Raw genomic sequence first — 27,558 nt, 5'->3', positions numbered from 1 at the left:
CAGTCATTTCAGGTTATCTCTGCAGAGATCACAGTCCTCCTCCTGACTGGACCTGAAACAAGTAACTAATCTATTCCCTTAGGTAGAAATCTCAAACAGTCCTAGCTAGAGGGTATATATGAAATCATCAGCCATTAAAAACCAGAAAGGGTTAAAGCAGTGCTACTTTTATGTAAAATGGAAGCATTTAATCATTGTATATAGTGCCAGGACAAGCCTGATTTTGTACTTAAGCAAATTAGCATACTTCCAAACCATTTCTATTAAAGGAATATTTTTGAGGTTTTGTGATTTGGGCACAGACTTCCTCATTTATTACCAATTCTCACTGAAATATTTCTCTTGCCAAGTGACAAAGTTACATTTAAGTTGAAAAAAAAGGTAATTCACACACATATTCTGCCCTTGCCCTCAAGATGTTGAAGAAGAGGGGGAGAATGAGGGTGGCTCTGCATTCCACATTTTCCCTGCCACATTATGAGCCTCTTGGTCCCCCTGCAGTGACAGAACAGTTTCTTAAGTCTTTCTTAAGTTTCTTAAGAGAAGCTCTTAAGTGTGGGAATGTAGAAATTCTGGTAAGAGGCAGTGGCATCCAACTGCTTTACTTTGCAGAGGGGTGGGTTGCCCAAGGGTTGTTAGTTCTAACACAGGACATAAAAACAGCTCTGAGCAGACGAAGAAAGACATGTGGAAATCCTTGGCTTCCCTCTCCTTTATGCCCTGCAGGGACTGTGCTGATTTTGACAGTCCTTGCCATGAAGCACCTTACCAAGTCAGTCTGTCAAAGTGTCTCCTAGGACATGTTTCTAACTTACATAAATGGGAACAAGTCCTGACCTAGAAAAAGCAAAAACAACTACCCAAGAAGACTGTAAGCTTGCAATATCCTATTAACGTATTAACCGTTAGGATGTATGTACCAACAGGGTATTTGTTGAAGTATCTGCTGACTCATGTTTTAGTCCTCTGCTGCAAATTTCTCTAGAAATCAATTAATATCCAAGAAAGTCAGAGCAGCTAAACACAACAATATTCGCATGACTGGAAGCCATATTTCCAATCTTTACAACATGATGAAATTAGTGTTTGTCGAAGGATGGTTCCACCTCCCTTTCATCTGCTCCACGGGAAATATTTTCCTTTCTGAGAATAAAGGGAAAAGCAGAAACATTGGGTTTCTGATATTATTGCTATGGCTCATGGGATTTGAACTTCAGAAAACAGCCACACAGCTGTGAATCATTGTTCCCCAGACAGAAAAACATCTCTTGACTTACAGCAAGTTACTGGATTCCAGTGCTAGAATAAAACTGAAATCCTTGTGTAAGTTAACATGAAACCCAGAATAGATGCATATATTTCCTTTGCTCATGCTCATCTTTTCCTTTAAAAAAAGAAAAAAAAAAAAAAAAAAGTTTAACTCTGAATCTAGTTCTTTGTCAAATATCAATGCAACATGAAAAAATCTTATCTCTGTTTTAAACATTTAATATTTTATTTCCATGCACCTCTAAATATCTTATTCAGTGATCTAATTATGACATGTGTGAGAATTAAGTTGCTTCAATGCAAAAAAAAATCCCAACATAGCACTTTTGGTTCATAAAAAATAAACTGTTTTTTCTGTCTTCAAACAAAGTATTTAGAGCTTTTAAGGTAATCTAGTAGATTTAAAAAGTTTTCTGATATTGAACAGTAATCTTAATCTTGACAGAGAAAAAACCACCCCTAACAACAGCAGTAATAGCAGTTCCACTGATGTCAACAGTCACATTTCCTTATTAGCTGTATATATAATTTCCGTTATTTAAGTTCAGATCGTTTTGACCTAGGCTCTTTTTATTTTTAAACTTAATAATTCAAATATCTATGAAAAGGCTGAAATGTTCTGTAGAGATTGACAACACTGAGCATATGATATGAGTGTTACATGCATGTATTTGCTTATATGTTACCACCCTTCTTAAATACAGAAAGCTGAATCAAATGAGGAAGCTTTGAAAAAGACAAAGCAATGTTAAAGATGACATTCCCCAAGCTGTTTCATGAGGTACATTAAATAAATAAATCTCATCCTGACACATAGTCAGGCAGTAATTTTTACTCAAATGGAAAGAAGTAATACAACCATAAAGATGCTAAGTCTGCAAAGCAATGGAAGAAAAGAGAGGTGCACCAGGGCTGAGTTACAAACAGCCTATTGCAAGACAAAGCCAATCTATCCAAGAAAGAAATTAGGTTAAATGGGCTAAAAGGAATTGTCAAAACCAGGAAGGAAATACTTCATTTTATGTAAAATTTGTAAGTATTCTACACTTGTGTTAAATCTTCTTGTTCTGTAGGCTATACAATTTGGGCTTAAAGAATAAACCATACTTCATGTAGGAAAATCTTGTGATTGGCTATCTGTTGAAAATATGTTTCATCACACATTCATTTTTTGAAGACTCATGGGCCAAACCTGATTAGGCCTCAGGCTATTGGGTTTTAAAACCAGCAAAATTTTGGCCTGATGATTCATTCAAAAGCAGCTAGCTGCTATGGCTTCTACTCAGAAAGAAAAGCAGTAAACAAGACTGGTCATTAGGAGGTGCACTCAAGAGTAATTAAAATGAATTTGAAGTCTAACCCTCTTTGGTACTATAACATCTGGTTTTTACTACCAAGTGTTTGGAGTAACAGTTGGTCTTTGCTCTTTATGGATTTTGTAATGGAAGTGAACCTTAAGAACTCATTCATAAAACTTAGTGGTTTGGATTTACAAGCATGTTCAATTCTTCTCATGCCCAGAAAGGATTATTTATTTCTTATTATGGCTAAAATATAAATACAGAGGGTACTATCAATTATCTCCAAGAAAGAATGTTTTAAGAGAGGTTTATATATAATTTGCACTTCATGCCATAGCTCCAACTTAATTGCAGCAATAAATATTTTAATCCTAAATTCTGTGTCTTTTGCTAGCATCAGGTGGGAATAACTTGCCATTCATTCACACAAATTAGAGTGGAATATATTCAGGTAAAGCTTAATAGTCTGAAATAATGTTAGTTATCAGATGGATGTATACTGATATATGTTTTTTAACCAGTTCTAAGCAGCATTTGATTTGCATCTTTTTGTCTAATGTGAAAGTGACAAATGGGATTTCTTAAACTACGAAAAATTGCTGAATACACAGTTCTTTGTAAAAAACTTTCAGTTTTAGAATACGCTGCACATCCTCCATATAACTAAAATACAGTGTTTCACGCAACTTTGCTTAAAACTGCCTGAATGCAAAGGTGATGTATTGAAATACAGGAGACAGTGTGATGTTTCTGCTTCACAGTTCAGTTCAGTCACAGTTCAGAAAAGGAAAATTAAGTCATTATTTTAAACTTATTTAGTTAGAACTTAATTTTATATTTATTAAACTGTATAGCAAAGTCCCATTGGCATTAGTTTGACTGAATTAGATATTAAGTGAAACCTTTACACTATGCAGTTAGACTGCCAAAGCCAGTATGGTTTCTTACACCACATTAATCTTTATTTCATTATTTCTGACCACTTCTTATTGATATTGCTTAACACCAGTAATAGTTTCCTGATTTTTAAATTGCTGAGGTCACAGGGGCCTAGTTTGAAGTAGCATTACTCTGCATCATTTACGAGCTCATCTGTTCCTCTTTTTTGATTACATTCAGTACACCCAGCATATGCCACCATCACACACTTTTAGGAGCTTCAGACAAATGTTTATTTCTTGCCTTGATTTGATTTTTTAATTTAGATTTAAAATTTGTATTTGGATGTAATTTCACGATGATAAATTGAGCTAGACAAAATAAGCTACTTAAGAAAATCAGTTTCAGTGGAGCCTCTTCTTACATTCAATACTTCCGCTGAGACATTCTGATAAATATCCTCATTAGTAATGTAAAAAAGAAAACCAACAAAAATATCTAATAATAAAATTTATATATCATGCAATTCAAATAGGTTACAACCTAGCTTTTTTTCATTCTATCTATTCAGGTGTAGGAGAAGATCAGCTTCAAGACCACCTAAGGAACCTGAAGGTGCACAAATTCATGGGACCTGATGAGATGCATCAAGGGTCCTGAGGGAAGAGGCAAATGAGCCACTTCTCATCGTATTTGAAAAGCTGAAGCAGAGTGGAAAGTTCCCAGTGACTGGAAAAGGGGAAACAATCCTATTTTCTAAAAGTGGAAAAAAAAGAAAATCCAGGAAACTACAGGCCAGTCAGTCTCACCTCTGCACCCAGTAAGATCATAAAGCAGATACTCCTGGAAACTGTGTTAGAGGTACATGGAAAATATAGAGGTGACTGGTGACAGACAACATGGCTTTAGTAAGGGCATGTCATGCATGCCTGACAGATTTGGTAGCCTTCTACAACAGGATTACTGCTTGGTGGATAAAGGAAGAGCAACTGAGCACCATGTACCTGGACTCATACAAAGAATTTGATCCTGTCCCTTGTCTCCTAAATAGAGAGACATGGATTTGATGGATGGACCACTTGGTGAAAGAATTAGCTGGACGGTCACACTCAAAGAGTAGCAATCAACAGCTTGATGACCAAATGGCGATCAGTGATAGGTGGCACTCCTCTGGGTTGATACTGGGGATCAGTACTATTTAACATCTTTGGGGGGGCCATGAACAGTGTGATTGAGTGCATCCTCAGCAAGCTGATACTCTAGAGGGAAGAGAGGCCATCCAGAGGGACCTTGACAGGCTTGAGAGGTGGTCCCCTATGAACTACATGAAGTTCAGATAGGCCAAGGACCTGCATCTGGGTTGGGGAAATTTCAGACATGTTTACAGTCTGGGCGATGAGCAGATTCAGAGCATCCCGGTGGAAAAGAACTTGGAAAACCTGGTGGACTAAAAAGTGAATATGATCTGGCAATGTGCACTTGAACCCTAAAAAGCCCACCATACCTCAGGCTGCATCAGAAGTGTGACCAGCAGGTTGAGGGAGGTGATTTTCTCCTTCTACTTCATACTTGTGAAACCTTAGCTGGAGTATTATGTTCAATTCTGGTGTTCCCAACATAAGACATGAACCTGCTGAAGTGGGTCCAGAGGAGGGCCACAAAGATGATCATAGGTTGGAGAACCTCTCCTATGAAGACATATTGAGAGAGTTGGGGTTGATCAGACTGGAGAAGAGAAGGCTCCAGGGAGACATTATAGCAGCCTTCCAGTACCTGGAGGGGCCTACAAGAAAGCTGGGGTCAGATTTTTTGCACAGGCATGTAGTGAGAGAATAAGGGACCATAGTTTAAAACTGGAACTAGATGGACCAGATGACTTTGGACTAGGTGATCTCTAGACGTGCCTTCCAACTGATAATTCTGTGGAAGAAGGTTGATTTAGGATACATGCTAGTGTGAGTTAGGTGATACACTGGAATAGGTTGCCCAGGGAAGTTGTGTATGCTTCATCACTGGACGTTTTCAAGATGATGTTGGATGGGGCTTTGAGCAACCTGGTCTAGCGGGAGGTGTCCCTGCCCAAGCAGGGGGCTTGGAACCAGATGATCTTTGAGATCTCTTTCAGCCTAAAACATTCTGTGATTCTATGAAGATGACCAGTATTAAGATAGTATCAGAAATCATAAAGGCAACAATTACTTACTGCTGATACAGCACCTTCTCTGGAAATCTAATACGCAGTCACTACCACTGAATTACACTTGTTAAAACTAAACATATAATGGATGTAGAAAGTAGATTGTAGAATATACTTTGATAATTATTTTGTTAAATAAACTCATTAATTCACATCACTTAGGTATGTATAGAGCTCCCAAAATGAAGACATCTTAAAGTATTCCAGTGATCTCCTTAGCATTTCACTTACTATGTGAGCTGTGATTTACTACAGTGATCATGGTCATAAAAATCAAAAATTCTTAAAAGTCTTGCAAGTCACGGCTCCTTGCATGAATAAATCTCAAGGTATTTTAATTAGTTTCCATTGCCATATTTAGCAGTAAAGACTAATACAAAATGCTTTCCTTCATAATGCCTTAACTAACTCAGAAAGTGCTTTTATGACAAAAAACACTCTTTCTGCTGCCAAATACTTGGTGCTTCAAAATGTTGTCTGCATAAGATATCAACAGTACAAGGGAATAAAAATCCAAACCTTTCAGGAAGAGTATTTTAAAAAAGCTCTTCAGGAGCTAGAAAGTTTGCAGTATGTATTATTTGTATATACATGCTTCAATGAATTGCCAAATATATTGAAGTAAGTTCTGAGACCTTTTTTTTTTTTTTTTTTTTTTAGCATGTTCTACAAAAATCTCCCTACTGAGGAGATTGCAAGTGACATGACAAATAGAGTCATGAATAAACATAATGTATTTAAGAAACTGATATTTATGTACTGAAGTCAGGGAAAGATGTCTGGATGCGTGCTATAACATCACAGATTTGCAGATGACTTGTGTAGAACCGGGTCAAATTTGATGGAGGTCAAAGAGTTGCTACATGGCTTTTAGGGGAATATTTTTAATGTGCAGGAAATATTACTAGCAGCCTTCAAATGATGCAGACAGCCAGAAATTACCTAATGGAGATGCATGTAGTTCCTTGCTGTAGCTCAGCAGAAAAAAAAATTATCTAAATTCAGGATGCACAGCAGAAATACTCAGCTTCCTCTGCAAAGAGAGGCATCCTTTTTCTTTTCAACTTCCACAACTGTGGGACAAACATACAGAGCTTACTTCCTTATATGACTGTTGGATGCAGTGATCTCAGAGGCCTTTTCCGACCATGACAATTCTGTGGTTCTGTGATTTTCTGATTGTACCTTTTACTAATTAAATTTTTTTACACAAATTTCTTTGCAACCCATTTTTTTTATTCCAATAGCATTAAAAGGTGCTAATATAGGGGTGAAGATAAACAGAGTAAAAATAAAAAAACATTCTACAGAATGCCATGGTGTCCAGACACTTACATGATTACACAGAAACTTCAATTTCTATCTGTTCTGCTGAATTCTGTGGATGGTTTTTAAAAATGAGAAGCTTTTCTTACATATGTCTTTGTAAGAAGGTAATAACACCCATCCTAATTCAGCAATTGTTTATAGATGCAGTTCTGTCCCACACTTGCTTGGAGCTCCTTTGACTCTAAGAAATGCTCAGCATGGATATAGCATCTTATACACGCTCAGTTAACTACAAGTCTTAACTACAAGTTAACTACAAGCCTTGCCAGTACAAATCTTCAAAGATGTCAAGAAAAAAATTGTCTTATTTAAAGTACTTGCAGAAAAATCACTTTTGGCTTGAAAGAAGATTTTACCCCAAGTATGGCAGTTAGCATGTTGAAGAGCAATGGTTGAAGTGTGACTCACATCATTCTGTGTTGCTACCATGCTAGTCCAAAACAGTTGCATCAGCAGAAGTTGAATGCTTCTACTTCCTGATACCAAAACACAGTATTAGCACAATGTCCTTTGAAGTCTCAATTTGTGCTCTAATGGTCTGATATCACTCTTGTTTGAAAAGTGTAAGAGAGAGGAAAGAAATCAAATATGCATACTAAAATTACTGTGTCACAGTATTTTATTCACCATAACATCTTTATACCTAAACACCTTGTAATGCTGATGCTGAAAAATGGAAACATCTTTGCAATTACTTCCTCTGGAGTAGAGTTTCAAACTTGACATGATCATTTAGTCTTCCCTCCAGCCATTAATGAGTATAAGAGTTCTTAGGATGAAATAATTTTAATAAAACTTTTGTCTTTTCCCAGGGGAAAAGGTAATACTGTGTTTTGCTGTGTCAGGAATAAGTCACAGTGGTGATGTTCAGCAAAGAAAGAAAAGCATTTCTTAATTCAAAAGGAAATGCCATGATTAATCAATGATTAAGCCTGAAGGAAAGAAACATTGGGGAATATGAAATAAACGGGTTAGGAAAGATTTAAAAGTGTTTTTCATGAAAGAAGAATTCTTGATTGATGTTTTAACTCCTCAGTTCTCAGCACAGTGTTTTTAACATTACTAAATGTTCAACTTTTTAGGAGAATAGTCTTAGTGAGGTCAAATTTGGCTTTGAAATCTGTGAATTAATTTTTTAACCCCAATCTGATTTAATTTTCAGAATAGGGAGAATAGTTATGTTATAATTTTTAAGGTTATGATAATTTTTGTTTTGAGCGTAGAACATAATGACACGTTTTTAGTTTTAAAAAGGATTATGAGCGATTCCACAAAGAAAAATGACCGGTCTCCAAACCCTGTTGTTACATGAAAAGGAAAAAAAGTTAAAGTAGCAGTAAAGGTCTTCCTGCTTCAGTTGTTTTGCTTAAAGATCAAGGCAATGATGAGAATTTATTATACAGCACAAGTAGATGTGAGTAAGTTCTGCAATTGCTGTACATATAAAGTTTTCTTTTGGGCTAATTCTAGAAAGGAAATTGAGGAGCACACAAATCTTCCATGATACCCAGATGGACAGTCAATGTATTTGTGTCTAAGGTATATTTTAAATTGTAGAACAAATGAACAAATTAGGCCATGTTACAAAACTGACAGTCAAAGACGTGCAAGCTCTGAAATGCAGGTGATGTATGTTCGCCAACGAATGATGATGGATCAGATTTTCTCTTACGATGTAGAACATCCGAACTCAGTACAGTAATAGTTACTATCCTAAGAAAAGCAGAAACACTGCTCTTCAAAAAAAACAGGGCATGAAAAATAGTTTATTGACACTGTATAGTAAAAAAAACTATGGGACCAAAAATCACCACAGGAAAACACATCAACAGCATTTTATCTCCGAAAACTTTACGTTTAATAGTTTTATGTTTAAGACCCTGCAGAATACTGCTACTTGAAAGTTCTTGCTAAATTTTATTAAACACTATTTATTAATTTTATTTATTTTATTTTATTTATTTTATTAATTTATTTATTAATGTATTTATTTTATTAAACAAGTGTTTATCTTCTGCTTTATCAATTGAATTTCCTTGTACATTTTCTCCAGGATTATTACAGATTGATCACACATGCAAAACTAAACTTGAAGCAATAGTGATGATAAACCCTCCAATCAAAGGAAGTCGGTTTCATTTTTCTTAAAGTATAATGAAGTACAAAAATTCTGAAAAGAATTTCATGGAGAAGGGTTTTATAAATAGGAGTGAATCTTCTTAACAGGCAGAAATGAAGTTTTTCATTTTAAAAAGCCACCTCATCAAAGGCATTTTTTGTTAGCAGCTTTCTGCAGGTTTTACTGAGAAAATGTGGTTAAAATCTAAACATAACTTTACTTTTTATTTTCACCCCCAAAAAACCCACAAAATAGGCGTTTCACTGCCTCTTTCTGAGGTCAGTAGCCCAGAGAACTCAGAGAGCCCTACCGATATGCAACAGGATGGAGCCAGCAAGCTTTGGGATCAGCCCTTCAGGGAGCCCCTGCTCAGTGACCCAGGTGCCCAAAGTCTCTTTGAAGCTCAGTGAGGCTGCAGCTTGTGTGTGCCTGGGGACCCTAAGGCTCTGTCAGGTTGGGAGCAGAGACAGGCAAGCTCTTTGCTTCCCAGACAGGACTCAATGATGAAAAGCTGTGGCTCTGACATTTGGCTCTGGCTGTGTGTTTCCTGCCCGAGAGCAGCTGGATGAAGCTGGAAACAGACTTCATGCATGCACCAGAAACCCTGGATGGAGACAACATGGGGCAAGAGGACTTCCTAACTGTAGTGGCTGTTTTCTGTGGGGGTGATCTTGTATTTTGCTTGATATTCCAATTACTTCTTTGCAGAGGAAATCCAGATTTTTTGCATTTCACATGCAATCCAGTCCCTAACAGAGACACCACTGGTGCTGCACTGCTCTTTACACACCAAGATCTTCTCTAGCTGTGACTGTACAGTCCCCCTCAAGTAATATATGAATACCTTGTGATACAGCTAAAGACTTAATGGTCCAACACACTTTACCCAACTGAAAACTCAGAATGCTCTGTTTACTAAAAGAACACCAAAAATCCAAAACAATGACAAAAAAAAAAAAAAAAAAAAACAAAAACCCAAGAAACAAAACCACAAATAAATCACAGTGATTATGAGTGGAGCTGTGACATAACCACATAATCCTACCATATTTTTAGCCTGAAGTGGCTCAATCTGAAATTCAGAAAAAAAAACTTTAAAACTCTAGATTGCTTGCTTTAGTAACAAAGCTAGAGGTTACCTATCATAACTTCCAAATTAGTATTAGGAGTCTATGACATGAAAAAAATCCCCAAACTAGAACACAGTTGTTCACTTCTAGTCCTTGTTGCTTAAAAGAAATCTGTCTGCTTCCCACCAACTCATTAGCTGCAACTTTGAGTTTTTCAAGGGCTCAGAACTTTTCTCCACAGTATACCAGAAAGATGATACACAGACCAATGCTACCTACATGATATAAAAATTATCAATTGCCTGAGGAATAGCATATTCATATAAATTATGAATTTCACCATCACAACTATAAGAGAAAATAGACTCCCCAGATTTTCATTTTTCTTTCAGTTTTCTTCTAAAAGGGACATATGGTTGATCAACACAAAATAAATTTGGAGGAAAGTAAGAACACTAGAAGGCTTTATTGCCCTAGAGATTTTCTAAGTAGAGAGAGCAGTACAGGCATGACCCCAGCCTGCACACACATGCAAACACATCCTATGAGGATGAGAAATTCAAGAGATTATTTTCTTCCCTTTCTTAGCTTTCGATAGCCAAGGCCTCAGCTTAATGATAAATCATTTTATCTATTGAAAGTATTAGTTTTACCGTATAGAAAGTACACTGTTTGGCACCCATTTTTTAGTAAATATTGTTTAACATTCTAAACATTCTTGAAACACTGACAGAGATGTCAGTTTTAAAATAACATTTGAAACACAGGGAGTCAATTCATATTTCAGATATGTAAAATGCAAAAACACAGCCAGCAAGAGAGGTAGTATTTCCAAATATTTTAACACAAATTAAACCAACAATAAATGTGTCTCATAAAAAATTAAAATTTGAATTGTACTCTTAGTTGCATGTAATTTGCATACACGTTACTCATTTCCCAAGGAAGTTCCATTACCTAAAGGTAGAGGGGTTTTAATGTTAATGTGTATGTACATATATATGTGTGTATATATACATTATACTTCCTTAATAGAAATATGTTAGAAAAGATAGATGAAAATTGGTAATTAAAACAGTTTAGTATTAGGAATATAATCATATAACAAATCTAAAAGTAGTACTACTAAATACTAAAAGTAGTACTGCGAGTATCATTAAATAGAAATCTCTAACTATCTAAAAGAGAAATGTTAGCTATATTTACAAGCTTACAAATGAATTTATTCTGGTAATGCCGTATTATTCTCATCAAGAAAATAGTTATATGTATTTTTTAGAACAAAGTCGATACAAAGTTACTGACTTGACTATGTTATATTCTTCCCCTTTCTGCATTAGAAGTTGCTTCTTACAATATTCTACCTAATGCTTTAAGACCCAGAGCTTTCTGCAATTACAGTGTCAGCTGGCAGTTATTTGAAAGAAGCAGATAATCCTGGTTCACTTCCATTACAGCCTAAAATCTATTTTTTTTTTTTTTTTTATGCTCTGCGTCATTTTAAGAAAACAGTTTGATCAGATAGGAACCAAAGTCACTATGAAATATAAGGCATGACAAATGAAACAGACAAGTTCCTCATTTATGAAAATTTAAAACAAGCATGACTATCCAAGCAACATCTTCCATGATTTACATGACTTTTTGTATTTCTCAGTTTTTCTTTTTCTCTTTATGTTTTCTTCTCTACCATGTCATGCTTAACCAAGGCCCACCCAAAACCCAAAAAAACTAAGCCAGAATCAAAACTGTATTTTTGTAAGCAGAGTTGGTATTTAGTGTACTTCTTAAATTCTGCCTAATAGAACCAAGGTGCTTGTTGGTGAATTATGTTGTTGTGAGTATGCCAAATACAGGTAAGAGAACTCCCACAATTAATCTTCCTCTGAAATACCACTTGTGTAAGACAAATATAAACTATTTAGACACACGGTGTAAATCCATGCATTTTATGGGTGATGACTGAAGCAAAATTTTCCAGGGGTCATGAAGCCAGGTGCTTTTGTACCCCTAATGTTGGGACTGACACATTGCAGTCTTCCGCCATTGATTAGCTGGAAACTACTGATAAAAATGTTCTATTGAAGTCACAACAGAATTTTCAATATTAAATATCCAATAACTTCAACATTGTACTTTCATCTGCTGCCTGAGATGGAAAACAATCTTGTGACCCTCAGACAATTACTAATGTAATGGTACTGCAAGACAAGTGTATTTGTACAAAGCAGAAGAGAAGCACATTCTCTTTCTTCCATAAAAGTTATTTTAGTACATAGCTCCTTGTTACTTGGAGACAAGTTTTCTCTGTTAATGTATATAACTTTTCTGAAGTGCTTTTCTAGAAAACGGAAAGATATTTTATACAGCAAGTGACATAATAATGCAAGTACCTTACAAATCACAACATAATAGCATGTGTTGTTAGTCACAAGATGAACAAAAGAAATGCAGTTCTCTGGTATAACACAACTAGCTATAAACTTTCTAGAAATAAATGAGATGACATAAAACCTGGCTGGAAAAGCACTCTATCTTGATTTCAAATTTCTGACAATGAAAAGAAAGAAAATTTTGGTAATAGTCTAATCTGAAAATTAGATGCTATTAATCAACTTTAACTCTTTTATCAAGTGTCTCTAAAACATGCAGCATGCAAAGGTGTCATGTAAGGAAGCAATCAGAAATAGCAATGTAAAGCTCATTACAGCCTAACTCATCATATTTCCCAGGGTGAGTTTTCAGCTGAATCAGGAAGCCTATTCATGGAAATCATTGCAATCTTGGTCTCTTATACTTCTATATAAGTTAATATATATGTAATCAATATAAAGATCACACATCATGAAAACTTTACCAAAGTGTACAAATTTAAAAAAACAAAGAAATATACCATCATAGTGAATTCAATATCACTGAAACTGAGATTTAGTAATGTATATCCAATATAGAGAGAGTTCTGGAAGTAATAAATTGACATACTTTGTTAAATGCTTAGAAGACAGGTATGATAGAGAGGATTTGCTTAATTTTTTCAAGAACATTTAAGGCAATCTACTGCCATCAAGCCTTCCACAATAGAGAATATATATTTCTTCTCCTTCCTTCCATCATAATTGAGGAAATGTTAAGGCCTAGGAGTATGAATTTAATGCTACAATCTAAATGCTTTTAAATTACTTTCTGCCACTGCGAAAATATACTGAGATGACATTTATCTAGAGGACAGATATAAATGTAGGTTGAATGCAATCTGCTGCAGAAGTAAACCTGACATTCAGTGTGGGATAATACAATAAAAAAGGATGCTGAAGAAGCAAGAAAGCCAAAATATTTTATGTGGTGGATTGACAGAAAAGCACACAAGAAGTCTTCAAATGGTAATGTCAGCCTATTTTTAGAGCACAATTAGAACCTTTGTTGCATTTCCATTGTGGATTGATTACAAAAACCCATTTTTTGAGATAGCTGTGTGACAGTTGTGATTCTTGCTGATGAATTTGTCTGGTGAGAGAAAATGTGAAGATTCAGAGAAACCTTTAGAATTATTATTTTTTTTTAATACAAAGGAATTGTATTAAATCTTCAAGTTTAATTTTTAATTCAGTACATTTGCCCTACAACTATCGTCAGAACACTGTTCCAAAACTTCTAATGCTTAAAAAACCTTCAGTTCTAATACATTTATGATCAAATTGTAGCCACTCGATCCTCTACAAACATTGCCTTTTAAAATTATTTTCCATCTGCCTTGATGTTTACCTTTTGGACAACAAATCATATAAATACCTAACCTTTAAGAATGCTGATGACTTGACTGTTTCCTCTCATATGAAAAGCTCCGATCTTAACCTATGCAGTTTAAGTTACTAATTTTGATTCTGAAAACCTGTAATTTTACATAGTGTTCCAGATAAGACTTTGTTAAATTTAAACTTATTCTCTCTAGACTTCCACAGTGTCCTTCTTTCTATCATGGCAAAATATAGAAACACCTACACTACAGAAAAAATCTGTATAGCTTATAGACTGCACAATTTAGTATCTCATCTTTAAAGAAAATCATAAAGAAATCTCAAAGAACTCTGTAAGAAAGTGCTGGTTTCTCACTGGATGCCATCTTCTCTAAACATGCAAAGTTGTATCTTGTACTTTTATTTTCACCTTAAATCAGAAACCATAGGAGATATCATTAAGAGCAATTATCTATTTTTGGTTTAAGATGTCAAAAAAAGTATTTGGTTGCAATTTAAAATCTAAACACAATGCATTTCATGTTATAATTACACGTCATTTACATCCAAAAGAAGCATTCAGTTTCTTGACACTTACAAGGTAAAGTTCTCAGGTTTTTGTATCACAAGAATATGAAATTAAGAGACCTAATTTAGTACTGTAAAATTGTCACTTCTGTTTAGACATTAAAATAGATTTGGTTACTTGCTTGGTTGGTTTGGTTACTTACTTATGACATAGTAGGTAGTTACAAACCTAAGGTGTGAGGAAGGACTTTCTAAGTTACTAGTTTATTTTATTTTGCAGCAAAGTACATTTTCATAGGCAGACCATAGAAGAACTCACAATACAAATAAAATGAACTATTAGTAATATTTAACATCATGTACACTGATGAAACAAGTGCAGAAAGTTTTTAATTCCCTGGTATATTTTTAACATTATTACGATTAACAGCAGTTCTCTTTCCAAATGGATATTAAAGGTTTATAATGTGTTTCTACTAACCAACCTTTTTTTATTTTGATTTAAAATCATTAGCTTCTGAAAGACTCGATAAATCTATCTCTAAATGACTATTTGCTCTCTTTATAACTGAGTAAGATTATATTAATTTTCCCAGCATTAAACTAGGAACAAGATTTTTTTTCTGCAGAGAAGGAGGTCCACTGGATTTTATGTGATCCCTTGCTTAATGCTACTCAAAATGTTCTAAAAAGATCGAGCCCAAAGTTCCCCAATCATGTTTTCATACCACAATACCCAAGGAACACTTTATTATAACAATCAAGGATACTACTGAATTGAGGCAAGATTTAATTTAGAGCTCTGACTTAAGGAATAATGCTAATAATACTAGTTTACTGTCTTTAAAGATACTCAACATTAATAACCAAGAATATATCTAAAGACATTAAAATATATTAGCCATACAAATTACAATACAATTTAGCTGAAGGTTTCAAAGCTAAGATTTCATTAGCTAACAAATACAAATAAAGGCACTTCAATTACTTTGGAAATATAATCAGTGACATAAAATATGTAATGTACAGGATTAAAGTCTCTAAACTTAAACCGATTCTTCTCTTACTACCTCTTCTAGTGATTAGAATCTGCAGAATATATTGAAGTCAAGAGGATAAATTTAATTTTCATGCCTGTAATAATTTTGTGCCAAATTACAGTGGTCACCTTGAATGTTAGAATTCTAATTAAATTAAGTAAGTTTTTTTTTTAATAAATTAAACGTCCAAGTTCTCAAGCAATAATCTCATATCTTATACCTGGGGGGGAGATAGCATTCTGCTGGATTTCTCTAGTCATATTTTTAAGTGACATCTGGTTTGAATTCTAGTTGTGACAGGGACCTCAGGGTTAACTTTTCAATAAGTTGATGTTGAATCATTTTCATTTGCTGTAAAGTTAGAATATATTTTATTTTGTTTGAATGTTCCTTGCTCCAGGCAAACCTTGAAAGCTATTTGCACCTAAGACCCAAGCTGCACCAAAATCATTTCACCTCAGATGATTCTACACTTATAAGTATAGAATTAATATACATGAAACATTGGAATTATAGTAAGCCATAATTCCTATGGAATAATCCCAAAGAAGTCAAGAAAAATAGCTTTACAGTGTTTTTTTCTGAAAAATATTATTTGTCAGCAAGCTCGACTACAGGAATAGTTCCATAAGTGTCAGGAAACACAGATGGTGTAATAGAGTGGCTTGATATAAATAAGTTATCTTGCTTTTCTGCATTGATTTTGCTGAGTTTTCAGAATTACAGTTCCTTTGTGAGATCTATTAATAAATTGTCTCTGGTGATCCTAAAATTTCACTTGTTTGCATAACTAACAGTACAGTTAAGTTTGATCATCCTGACTGGCAGTTGGTCAGTTGATATCCATTCTTGCAATGAATGTTATCACAGGGGAAAAAAAAGATACCTGGATACCATTCCCGCTCTCCTTTTGCAAATGCATCTCTCATTTGCCCAATTATTTTACTCTGTACTGTAAGATCACAGATCATATTTTACAACACAAAACCAGAAGTTCATAATTCCACTACCTGACATGTATCAAATATCTTCTTTAAGTATATAAAAACACATCCAAGCAGAATAAATAAAGAACTTATTAAACAAGAACATGCAAAGAGATTGTTGCATGTGTATACAAACACATTCCATCCTTCTAATTATGATTTACGGAGCATTTCTGCTATTAATCTGATGGCATAAACCAGCTTGAAAATACACTGTTAAACACAAAGATTAAGACAAGGCTTTAAAAGAAATGCATATACAGTCGTGAATTTATCTCTGCTTCAAGTATTTCAGTGAATGTATTAAAATTATTTAAGTAAAAGCAGTGTGACAAGATTCAATTCAATTCAATTATTTTAGAATGATGAGGATTTAATTTTCATAAACAATTCAGAATTTTTAATAGATACTTGGATTCCACTACCCTATCAACTCTTGACATTGCCCAGTCTCCACTAAAACTCTGTCTAGCAGAGTCTCTATTTCTTTTCTTTACTTACCACATTTCCTGCATTTTATGCCTTCCAATTTTTTCTTAAACCAACACTTCCAAAGATATAATTTTCAGTTTGACAGCCTATGAAAATCTCTCAGATTTTTAATTTCTCAGAGAACTCACTGATCTCTTAGTCAAGTTGACCTAATTATGACAAAAGTTAGAGAGAAAACACTTCACTTTTTGAAGTGCCTTTAGGCATATCAGAACTGACCTGGTATTTTACTAAGATATTACTGATGAACTCAGGTATTTAAACCCACCCTAACAGTTCAGGATATTTTAGGAGCTTAACACCTAAGCACAAATTAGTTAATTCTCATGGAATAATTATTTTATAAAAGCTCTTTGGCTAGCATTTTTTCAGTTTAAGGCTTCAAGGAATCAGTTTTGATTTAAATTAAATTAGTACTTGAGTATTTAAACTAGTTTATTTTTTCAGATTTTGGGAAGTTCAAACTCAAGTTTCTTTTAATAGCAGTTATTATAAATTGCAGAGAAGGCTTGATATATACTTCAAAGCATTTACCCCTCTGGTTCTAGTAATATTATATAAAAGGAAAAAAACTTGCCCGACCTCCTCTCATGATTAACCTGATCTGTACCCACAAATGCAAAGCCAATTGATTTCTCTCTCCACCTGTGGGATTACAGGAAAACCTTTCAGAAGCACCACATTGGGACAGCCTGCAATAAAAAACCTTGTTAACAATGCCTACAGGAATTAGGTGATTCATGAGCAAAAAAAAAATTTTTATCCCTGAGCTGAGCTAGATCTATAGAGTTGACTAAGTGACAAATAATAGTAACATCTGAACTCTTTCTCAAATAAATGAGATGTGCTAGACAATAAACAAGGAGTAAATGTGATACTGCTTATGTAGGACTTCCTTAATTAGGTCCCAGATTGTGTATCACCTTAATTTAACATGGTGAAACTCAATTAAGCTGTTTTAGCTCAGCCAAGGCCTTAAAACAGTTTAAGTTCTTAAAATGGTGTACGCTTTGCTTTAAAAGTTTAATGAGTTGTAAGGTAGTGATTCAGCTTATAAAATGTGTTTACACATTTTAATGTGTCTAGACATTTGTCTTTTTTTTCTTTTAAATAGATCTTACAAATATATACATTTATCTACTCGTTTTACTGACTAAACTAGGTTTTTTTGTTTGTTTGGTGTTTTTTGTTGTTTGTGGTTTTTTTCCCCTCTGATGGCCTTGCATAGCTACTTTGCTGTTGGGAAAGCCAGATGGAATCTCTTGTTTTATTAATGGTAAAGCAAAACTCTGACCTCAGTTTAAAATATGTAGGATCACTGATATCAACAAGAAAAGGGGGAACAAAATTTAAAGACAAGTATTCTGTGGTTGAGAGAGCAGAGATAGTTTGGTTTGATTATCTACTTCTGCCATTTCATAGTTTCCAACAGAAAATGAAATCCTGCAATTTGTTTAGAATTATACCCCCCAAGAAAACTTAAATCCACAAGAAAATTGAAGCTCTTGGAGGAGAACATTAGCTAGTTTGAACAAAAAATAAAACCAAAAAGATAATCTGAATCTATAAATAGTTAATAAACGTGATACCAGCAGTTTTAGGTTTGCACAATGAAATCCATTGCAAACAAAGACAGAACACAGCAGAATTTTTTTCTTGGCTTCTCTGCAGTTTAAATCTTCATAATATGAAGTGCAAATTCAAATAGCTTTGAGCTGAAAGTCAATGACATGAAGCAAATATGCAATCTGAAAAATGCCGAATTAGGAAACACTTTCAGAAGAGAGCCACTTGTGATCAGGAAATGCTGTCTTAGCAGCTAAAAAAGGACTTCTGAGGGCCTAACAAAAGTCGGACCACATCACTTCAAATATAATGCAAAATACTCATGCATAAAAAGGTTGAACAGAATTTCTCCAGTCTTCATTTTTTCCATATGAAAACTCAGAATTTTCTGATTTATGCTTTCAATTTTTTTCATTTATAAATCTCAGGTGTACCTTGTATATTTCTTACTAGTCAGTATCTGAAGAAGACTGTGAAGCTTACACTCATTACAGAATAATTTGTGCTGTCTGTCTCTGTTCTCCTCTCCTGATCCCAGCCCACTGAGAACTTTCCATCCAGCTGTGGAAAGAGAGGACTGGGGAGCTCTGTGCAGGAAAGCACACAGTTCCAGTCCCATTAAGAAATTTCAGCGAAAGCCACAGCTTATATAAACCCCATTCATAATTGAAGCAATATAGGGATCAAGTCTCTAGTAATAGTTAGACACTGAAGCACTGGGAGGAATCAGCTACCTCTAAAGCCTGGCACATTTATCAGGCTCATAAAGAGCCATAAGGCCTTCCTAAAACTGTCACACTCAGTAGGGATCTGTAGGAAATAGTAGGAAGGTTTCTTAACCATTCATTGTTACACCTTAGGCCACAGCTAGAAGGCTTTACTAATTTTCTGAGCTGAGGCTAAGAAAAATCAGACCCAGACTTTCACAGTAGGAACCAGTAAAGTGTCAGCATTTTAAAAAAAAACTTACAGCAGTGAGGGCTAAAAGTCATGTTCTTGAGCTTTAAATATTTTTTTTTCATATAATTTTGAGTTACAACACAACACTGAGTGTCTCCAATGTCAAAAATTCCAAATTTGTAAGATTTCCCCCACTGGTGAACAAATTCTTACTAAATATGCTATATAGCTGAATAACATGTCCTCTGAAGGAATTTAAAAATTTTAGAGAGATGTTTTACCAGAAGCAGAAGGGAAGATAACAGATTGCATTAGAAGAGTTCAATAAAGATAAATGTGGTTTATTATTTGGATAATCCCTTAATTTTGTGTGATGATCGTGGGAGAGAAGAAAATACCCTCAGGACTTCACTAACATCCAGAATGCTTCTTCAGTTTACTTTAGTAATTAGTAGTCCTGTTACCAAATTCCTAATATGCAAAAAACCCCCATGACTTCTTAACCCAGGAAGAAGCTTCAGACAGAGATGTAATTGTACAAAATTATATTCCTTGAAAAATCAGAGCTGTGAAAGTAAGTTATGCTATCTGTAAAGTCTGCAAAACAAGAGTGGCACTCTTAGGAATTGATAGACTTCTGACTATTAGCCAGCATTTTAACTACCAACTTTATATGTTGAAAGTGTCAAACAAAAGTTATTCATGATTCACACATTTGCATTAAGTATTTAACCTGTGTAAATAGAGCAAACCTTACAGTAAAATGAGGAGCCTACTGAGGAGGAAGACCCACAGTCACTGCTACATGTTAACTCTTAACTCTTATGGCATGCTTCCTCTCCTTAGCTTTTTTTCTTATTAGTACTTTGAAGAAATAATACTCCAATAAAGGGTCTCATTTTCAAGTCTCGTCTCATACTCTGATGATTAAAACATCTTCAGGGAGATTAAAAGAGGTTTAAGAGACTTTCTTACAGATGAGAACCAATGCACAATACAGCATATGCTTTAGTTGATATGAGGATGCAGTAAATGAGATTCTTGAGGTATTTGGATCCTTTGGAAACAGAAGGTCTACAAACTCATAAATAGCTGCAGCAAATAATGCTCCACCTCTGTCAGTGGATGCTGTCTCTTGTGATCACACATTCCTCCAGGAAATTTCAGAGGTGAAAACAGGCAGTTCAATGAAACAAACCGGGTCGTATTTATTTTTACAGTTTCTAGTGACCAGAACCATATGAACAATTCTGAAAGTCTCTCAGTATGTAGTATGAATTTCTAGTTTCCATGCAAAATACTTAAGATATCGTGTTGTGGCTTGACAAAAACGCATTTCATATCTTCTATTTTGCTCTCTCTTTCTTTTATAATCTATGCCCTAAGTAATTTTTCAGTTATTGTGTTCTAGCAATAACTGTTAATAGTTCTATGCATAAGAAACTTACTAACATGAAAAAGAAAACTTATGTTGATAAAAATTTGATTTGAGTATCTGAAAGGCAAACACAAAGATAGGCACAGCATGTGGAATTCCATTTCTTTCCTTAAGTTTGGAGTTTCTGTGAGATAAAAATGACCTTGAAAGCTTCCATGCAGAATACACCCTGTACATATTTTCCTTTACTGTTTCTCTTTTGCTATATGCGTGCCTTTATTCATTGTTGAAAACCTTGAATAGCTTTCCCTCTGCCACTATTAGTGAGTTTTATAAACCATTGTGTATATTTCTAATTTTAATTTAAACATATCTCAGAAACATTCCAACAGAATTTTCTGGTCTTTTAGATTAATGCAAAAAAGTACTGGAAAAAAAAAATTGAAAGGAATGCAAAATGCTTCCTGTAAATATAATTATGATCTTAATCCTGAACACCTATTTTCATGGATATTTACATTCCCTTTTCTTAAAAATGAGTAATCACTCATATTAGAGAGGAAATGAGGATTGGTGGATCAAATTTTATGCCAGACTAACAAAAAAAACCAACCAACCAACCAAAAAGTAAGAAATAAAAATAGCCATATTCTAAAACCCAGCTCTTTCACTCTATTCACCTTCACCTTGCTCACTTCTTTCAAGTCATTTGTAAGCATCTCCCCAAAGCAGAAAACCTGGCATCTTTAACTCTGTTCATGCTGAGCCAACATGCAGAAGAGAGAGAAGACAAACTGCAAATGATGCTTACAGCAATACTTTTAAAAGGTTTTCCTGCTTCTGTTTTTTGGTTTTTTTTTTCCACCTTATCCCAGTAAGTACAGAGCATCCTCTCACCTTTACTGCTCGCAGTCACCTGCCTGAGCTTCTGCTGGAGCTCAGTGGCTGAGTCTCTGGAAACCATGTCCATTTTCTTTTTGGAAAGGGCTGTGCTTGCGTATTTCTTTTCCCCCTCCATACTTGAAGGCAGCTGCAACAACCATTTGTATTCTCATGGAATTAGAATTTGTATTCTCATGGATTCCCAAATCACCACAAGCACCAAAGAAAAAAGTGGCTTTTCTTAAAAAAAGAGTAATCCTGTATGTTATTTCTGGCCTGAGAAATCACTGGGGACTGCAGAAAAACAAGAGACCAAATTTTTCCTTCAAGTTGAATTTCAGAAATCCTACTTATTGAAGGAATTAATCCTTAATTGTGTCCTTTATCCCTCTGTTTATCTGGCAGTGAGGCATATAGAGAAATAGGAAAATGTATCAGTGCTGGCCTTCAAACAAAATCTAACTGTCATCTAAAAGTCAGGTGTAGAAAAGTTCTAAAATTGGAGATTAAACCTAAATTGTATAAAGATGAATTTGAAAAGGGCACCTATGTTTTTGTACTTTTTTTTAGACATGAAATAGTTACTAAACAGCTGCAGTTAAGCTACTTTCAAATATTTTTCACCAAGTTCAGGTTTGAGCTTTAAGATGCATTTACTCTGCCCAAATTCCAAAGAAACATGTTCTTCCTTTGTAAAAAGACATGCAAAAAAACCTCCCATAGTACATGATATTAGCAATGTCAATTTCTGTTTTCAGGCTAACAATGACTTCAGAAAACTAGCTAATAAAAACCACCTAGAGGTTTTTTTCCAATCCATTAAATCATCAACTTATGTTTTTGTGGGTGATAAATAATAACTTTTACTTCAGACACAGTCAAGGAGATGTTTATAAATTAATTTTTTTATGTGCATTCACTGAATAGTAAATTCTAAAACGATGATATATGCTGCCCATAATTTAATAAGATGACCTTGTGTTTATGCTCTCTGAAGGGACAAAAGGTTGAAAATTGCACTTTAAGCAAGAAAGCATATGAATACCATTTATAAACCATGATTCCAATACAATTCCCATTTAACTAATTGTAAAAGTTGTTCATGCTTTTAAAATTTTAGAATTTTCTACATATATATATTACTTCTTCACAATTCGTTTGTGGACTACATGCTTTGGACGAGAAGAGAGAGAATTTGTTCTCTGTTCTGTTCTCACCAGCATTACAAGGCATGAGGAAAGATCACTTTTGCTTTTTTCCTTACATATAGGGGCATCACAATACCCATGTCAGAGAGTTTTCAATAACACCAAAAAAAAATGTTAGTCTTATCACTACTGCAGACAGGACAAGTTTACAATTTATGCTCCTTTCAGTTGGCCCTACTGGTATCCTACATGCTCTTCGTCCATGTGGTTCCAACCAGTTCATAATTTTGCAGTACCAGCTTGTTTATACCTTATAAATTCAACATAAACCTACATGCTTAAGGAACGTGTTTATTTATTTGGAGTTTTTATTTGTCTTTGAGTGCACATATTCAATTAAGACACAGCAAGCTGCATTCAGCATGGTTAAATAAAGAAAAATTAGCTTCTGCCTGATGAGAAGATCAAATGCTTTCATTGGGTTCTGTGACAACATGAAGGAGGCCAGAGGCACATGGGCAAGAGTGTCGGAGACGGAGAGGGAAAACTAAAGCAACCAATATGGTTGATAAACAAACTTCTACTTTATTGCGCAGTAACTTTTACTTATATAGTGTTTCTGTGACCACACCCCCGCCACCACACACCAACATAACGTATTATTGGACACCCGGTGTGTTTACCTGTAGCATGGGCCGATCTAATTGGTCCCTCAAACATGGGGTAGGGCACGGCAAAGGGGTCACACACTCTACCTTTTCGGGAGCATTTGGGAACATTCTACAACATTCTTCAACAAAGGAGGGAACCCTGCACTTTATCAGGTCAAGGAAAGGCTCCAAGGCACCTCTGGGACTGACGGTGGTTTGGGAAGGAACAATAGCCGGAAAATAGAGGGATAAAGTGCTAAAAGGAGCTGGTAACATGGAAACAGGGGCTTGTCACTGTACTTGTCTGGTCTAACCTGTTCCTGGTCTGACCGGTGTTCTTATAAAACTGAATTTCTGGGTATTTTCCAGTGTGAGGAACTCTCTGTCTGTGTGCATGTCGGCCTGGGGGTGTCCGAGTGTCAGCAGCTGGAGCGGGATCAAGGTTTGCAGGGGCCATGTGCCTGTGGGCCACGGCTGCAGCACATTGAGGGGGAGGGGGGGTGTCAAGTGAATGTCACCAGCAAGCATCAGGCTGGACTGACTGGTAAGCTGGGTAAGTCACCTGGGATCCAGGGATCAAAGAGCCCATAAGTCTGGGTAAAGTGGTGGAAAGACAAGAGTCTGAGAGGTCTGTAGGGAGCAGGGGCTCTGTGCCAGCTTCTGGAGAGTCCTGAGAAAGAAGTGTGTGTGTGTACATGGTTGTGCACGTGTAAAGCAACTGGGGTTGAGAAGACCCAGGGCCTACTACTGGGTACACTGAGTCTGACTCTACATTTAAAGGCCATTACACATTAATCCAAGTGTGAGCTCATCTTTTCTAGTGGCTGAACCTGGGGGCATGGAGCTGCAGCAGCTCCAGCTCTATCAGATTCAGATTTTGCATAATTTATGCACATCTTCTGTGTTTAAGACATGTTCGCTATTACAGCCTTGGAATATTAGCTTTGTTTTTAAATCTTTTGAAACTGAAAAGTTCGCCTTTACACACAAATAATTGAAATAATTCATTAACCTCTTGACCTCAATCAACACAAAATTATTCCTACTTCTTCCTCAAGATAGCTCTTCTAATCTTCAGATATCTCACTAGATCATGTGTTACAGAGAGGAATAAAGATGAATAAGCTCAGACACAACACCAGTCTTAAATAACACATCTTAAAATAAGGGACAGATGGCCTTCAAGAACACAGGATACACAATTTTCTCTCACAGTTCTTTCTTGTGAAAAAAACCTCAAGCCTCATAAATGAGTATAGAGGATTCTCCGTTTAAATCAATGTCAATGGAATGAAAAAAATACTAATAACTACATGAGGCACCCTACCTTACAGGTTAAATTGCATGTTACTGTTGTTCCACTACATCCACAATTTCACTTTCTCACTTGCCACACAATCATAAGAAATAAACAAAAAAAGGAGACAGAGCCAGGGCGGCTGTCTCAAGCCAACCAAAGGGGTGTGTCATACTGTTATGATGTCATGCTCAGAAAATAAAGGTGGGAGAAGAAGGAAGAGGGGGGCATTCAGAATTATGGCATTTGTCTCCCCGAGTAACTGTTAGGCAGGGAATGGCTGAACACCTGTCTGCCCATGGGAAGTGATGACTGAATGAATTCCTTGCTTTGCTTCATTTGCATCCATGAGTTTTTTTTTATCTGTTAAACAGTTTTGATCTCAACCCATGAGTTCTCTCACTTTTACCCTTTCGATTATCTCCTCTATTCCACTGACAAGGAGTGAGTGAACACCTGCGTGGGGCTTAGGTGTTGTCTAAGGTTAAACCACATTTATTTGTGCATATACATATATATGTACACACACACACATCCTGTAAGATTGCAAGTAATCTATGGGAAACATTACTAGTAAGCCTATTAAGGAATAAAGATACAATTTTAGATTTATATCATCAATGATTACATATCTACCTCTGCTTAGTAGTAAATAGGCAGCATGAATTAACTTTTAATAATTATGCCATTTTGTGTTTTCGTTTTCTGTTTGTTCAAATCAATATGTCAGATCCATAAAAAGACAAGCCAATGCATTGAATCTCAGATCACAAAACCACAACTGCATAAAATTGGTCCCAGCAGGAAAAAAAACATTTGAATTGCCTTATAGATTCAGGCAGGCCCATATTAAAAGTTTCTTTGCTAGGGAGGGCAGCAATGATCTGAGGAGGGTGAGAACTTCCAAGGGACCTGAACAAAGATTTTAATCAATACGAAGTTAGTACTACATTCAGCTCCTGACTCTGTTGTTGGCAAATAAAAATGAAAGGATCCATTGCAACTTGAGGAAAGATTACATGGTCTCCTTTCTTTCAGAGAAAGAAACAGAAACAGAGACTGTCCACTGTCTCCAGGTCTCTAAAGCTCTTATTAAAACAAATGAGAGAGAAACATGAACCTCTTGTTCTTCTGGATGTGCTCTTACTCATTATTAGTAACTGAAAAAAGTAATTCTCCCCCTTATTTACCCCCCACTAAAAGCTTTCAGATGTTTATTACATGTTTTCCAGATTTATTCTTCCCTTCAGTTGTGGGAAGAATACTGGAATATGGGAGATGTGAAATGGGATAAGCTGACAATGGAACATCTAAATATTCATAAATGATACACAGAAACTGGGTCTGACAAAATGTAAGAGCCTACATATGCAACACAAAGAGTGTAAAAGTGAAGCTGATTTTACTGTGAATTAATTCAAAAGGGCAAAGAAGATAATAAAACCAGCTGAATATTAAGAACATTTTAGATTTCTCCTATTATTAAAACAATTACATTTGATATAATATAATGGTAGTAGTCAAATCACTGATCCATTTTTAGATAAAACTGCATACTACCACTGCAATTTAAAGCAGAGTTGCTTTGCATATCTCTTGGGATCTATAGCGTTGAACTATGTTTGTCTTCAGAAGATAAAGTGAACTTCTTTCTCTGAACTTTTTCTGCTACAACAAGGATACTCTAGTATTCTCTTTTTACTTTAAAAACTAGGTCTTCATGCTGTATTTAATATAAACAGAATTCCACATCTCTACATTATTGATTTTTTTTCTTAGATAATATTGCTTCTAAACCACGTGAGGAATATATAGGTGTACTTGTTCACATCAAACTAACTACAGGAAAGCAGAAACAATGACATGTCTGACATGAGAGTTTCTGTCTATCTGAATAACTTTTTAAAATCTAAAAATAAAATATATAAGTTTAGGCATAAGCAATCACAAGGTTTTATCAATTCTGGGAGGCACAGTTTCCAATGTGTCTCACTTAAGTCATAGAATCATAGAATCAGAATAATTTGGGTTGGGAGGGATGTCTAAAGGTCACATAGTCCAATCCCCCTGCAGTAAGCAGGGACATCCTCAACTAGATCAGGTCTCTTCAGCCATTCTCATAGAGAAGAGCTTTTATTTTTTCCCTATAAAATACTATATACTTTCATCTCTAGCATTTTTCTTCAGCAGTACTTACTCAGAAATGCTCAAGTGGATGTGCATTTTTAGCCAGGGTAGTGTATTCTCTATAGTATCTTTGCAAGAGATATAGATAGTGCATGTATGTGTGTGTATATATAAAACTGAGAACCCTTAACATGGTCTCACTTCTGTACCACCACTATGCCTGATGCCACCTTCAATCTCTGCTATAGTTTGGAAGGTGCCACTAGAGTCTTTCCAGACACAGCAGACTGAGCACAGCAATAGCAGAGAAAGACAGTAAATTCCAGTTATTCTTCAGTTGGCTGCCACGTCACAAAAGTGTGAGTACAGAAAGAAATTTTCCAAAAATGAGTTAAACCTTTTGTTGCTGTTCATAACCTTCTTTATCACGTCACACTAACTTCTTCCCTTTGAGGGAAGAGAATGAATCCTCTGCCTCCATCATAATAAGTACAGCCCCCTAATCTACAGAGATACTGTTGAGGGTCAAGATCTGTGATATGGTCAAAATCCATGCCAGTACACCATTAAAAAGAAGTTGAATTGTGAGTGGATAAGCAGTGCAGATGGCACATTTGTATATCATAACAGAGATTGTTTTAGAAATTCTGTTCTGCTTTAGAGCAC

The 27,558-nt window shown here is 35.4% G+C and overlaps 1 protein-coding gene across 1 annotated transcript in view; it reads right to left on the bottom strand.

Annotated features, from left to right (window-relative positions):
• LOC139792035 (interleukin-1 receptor accessory protein-like 1) overlaps positions 1-23,864 on the bottom strand; it is a 111,335-nt gene extending 87,471 nt beyond the window's left edge. Inside the window, exon 1 of the mRNA XM_071734742.1 lies at positions 23,783-23,864. Coding sequence (XP_071590843.1) covers positions 23,783-23,864 — 82 coding nt within the window. The remainder of the gene's footprint in view (positions 1-23,782) is intronic.
• Positions 23,865-27,558: the final 3,694 nt, after the last annotated feature.

This window comes from Heliangelus exortis, chromosome 1, assembly GCF_036169615.1.
Source record: "Heliangelus exortis chromosome 1, bHelExo1.hap1, whole genome shotgun sequence".
Taxonomy (NCBI): domain Eukaryota; kingdom Metazoa; phylum Chordata; class Aves; order Apodiformes; family Trochilidae; genus Heliangelus; species Heliangelus exortis.
This window is presented reverse-complemented; position numbering and strand designations above follow the sequence as displayed.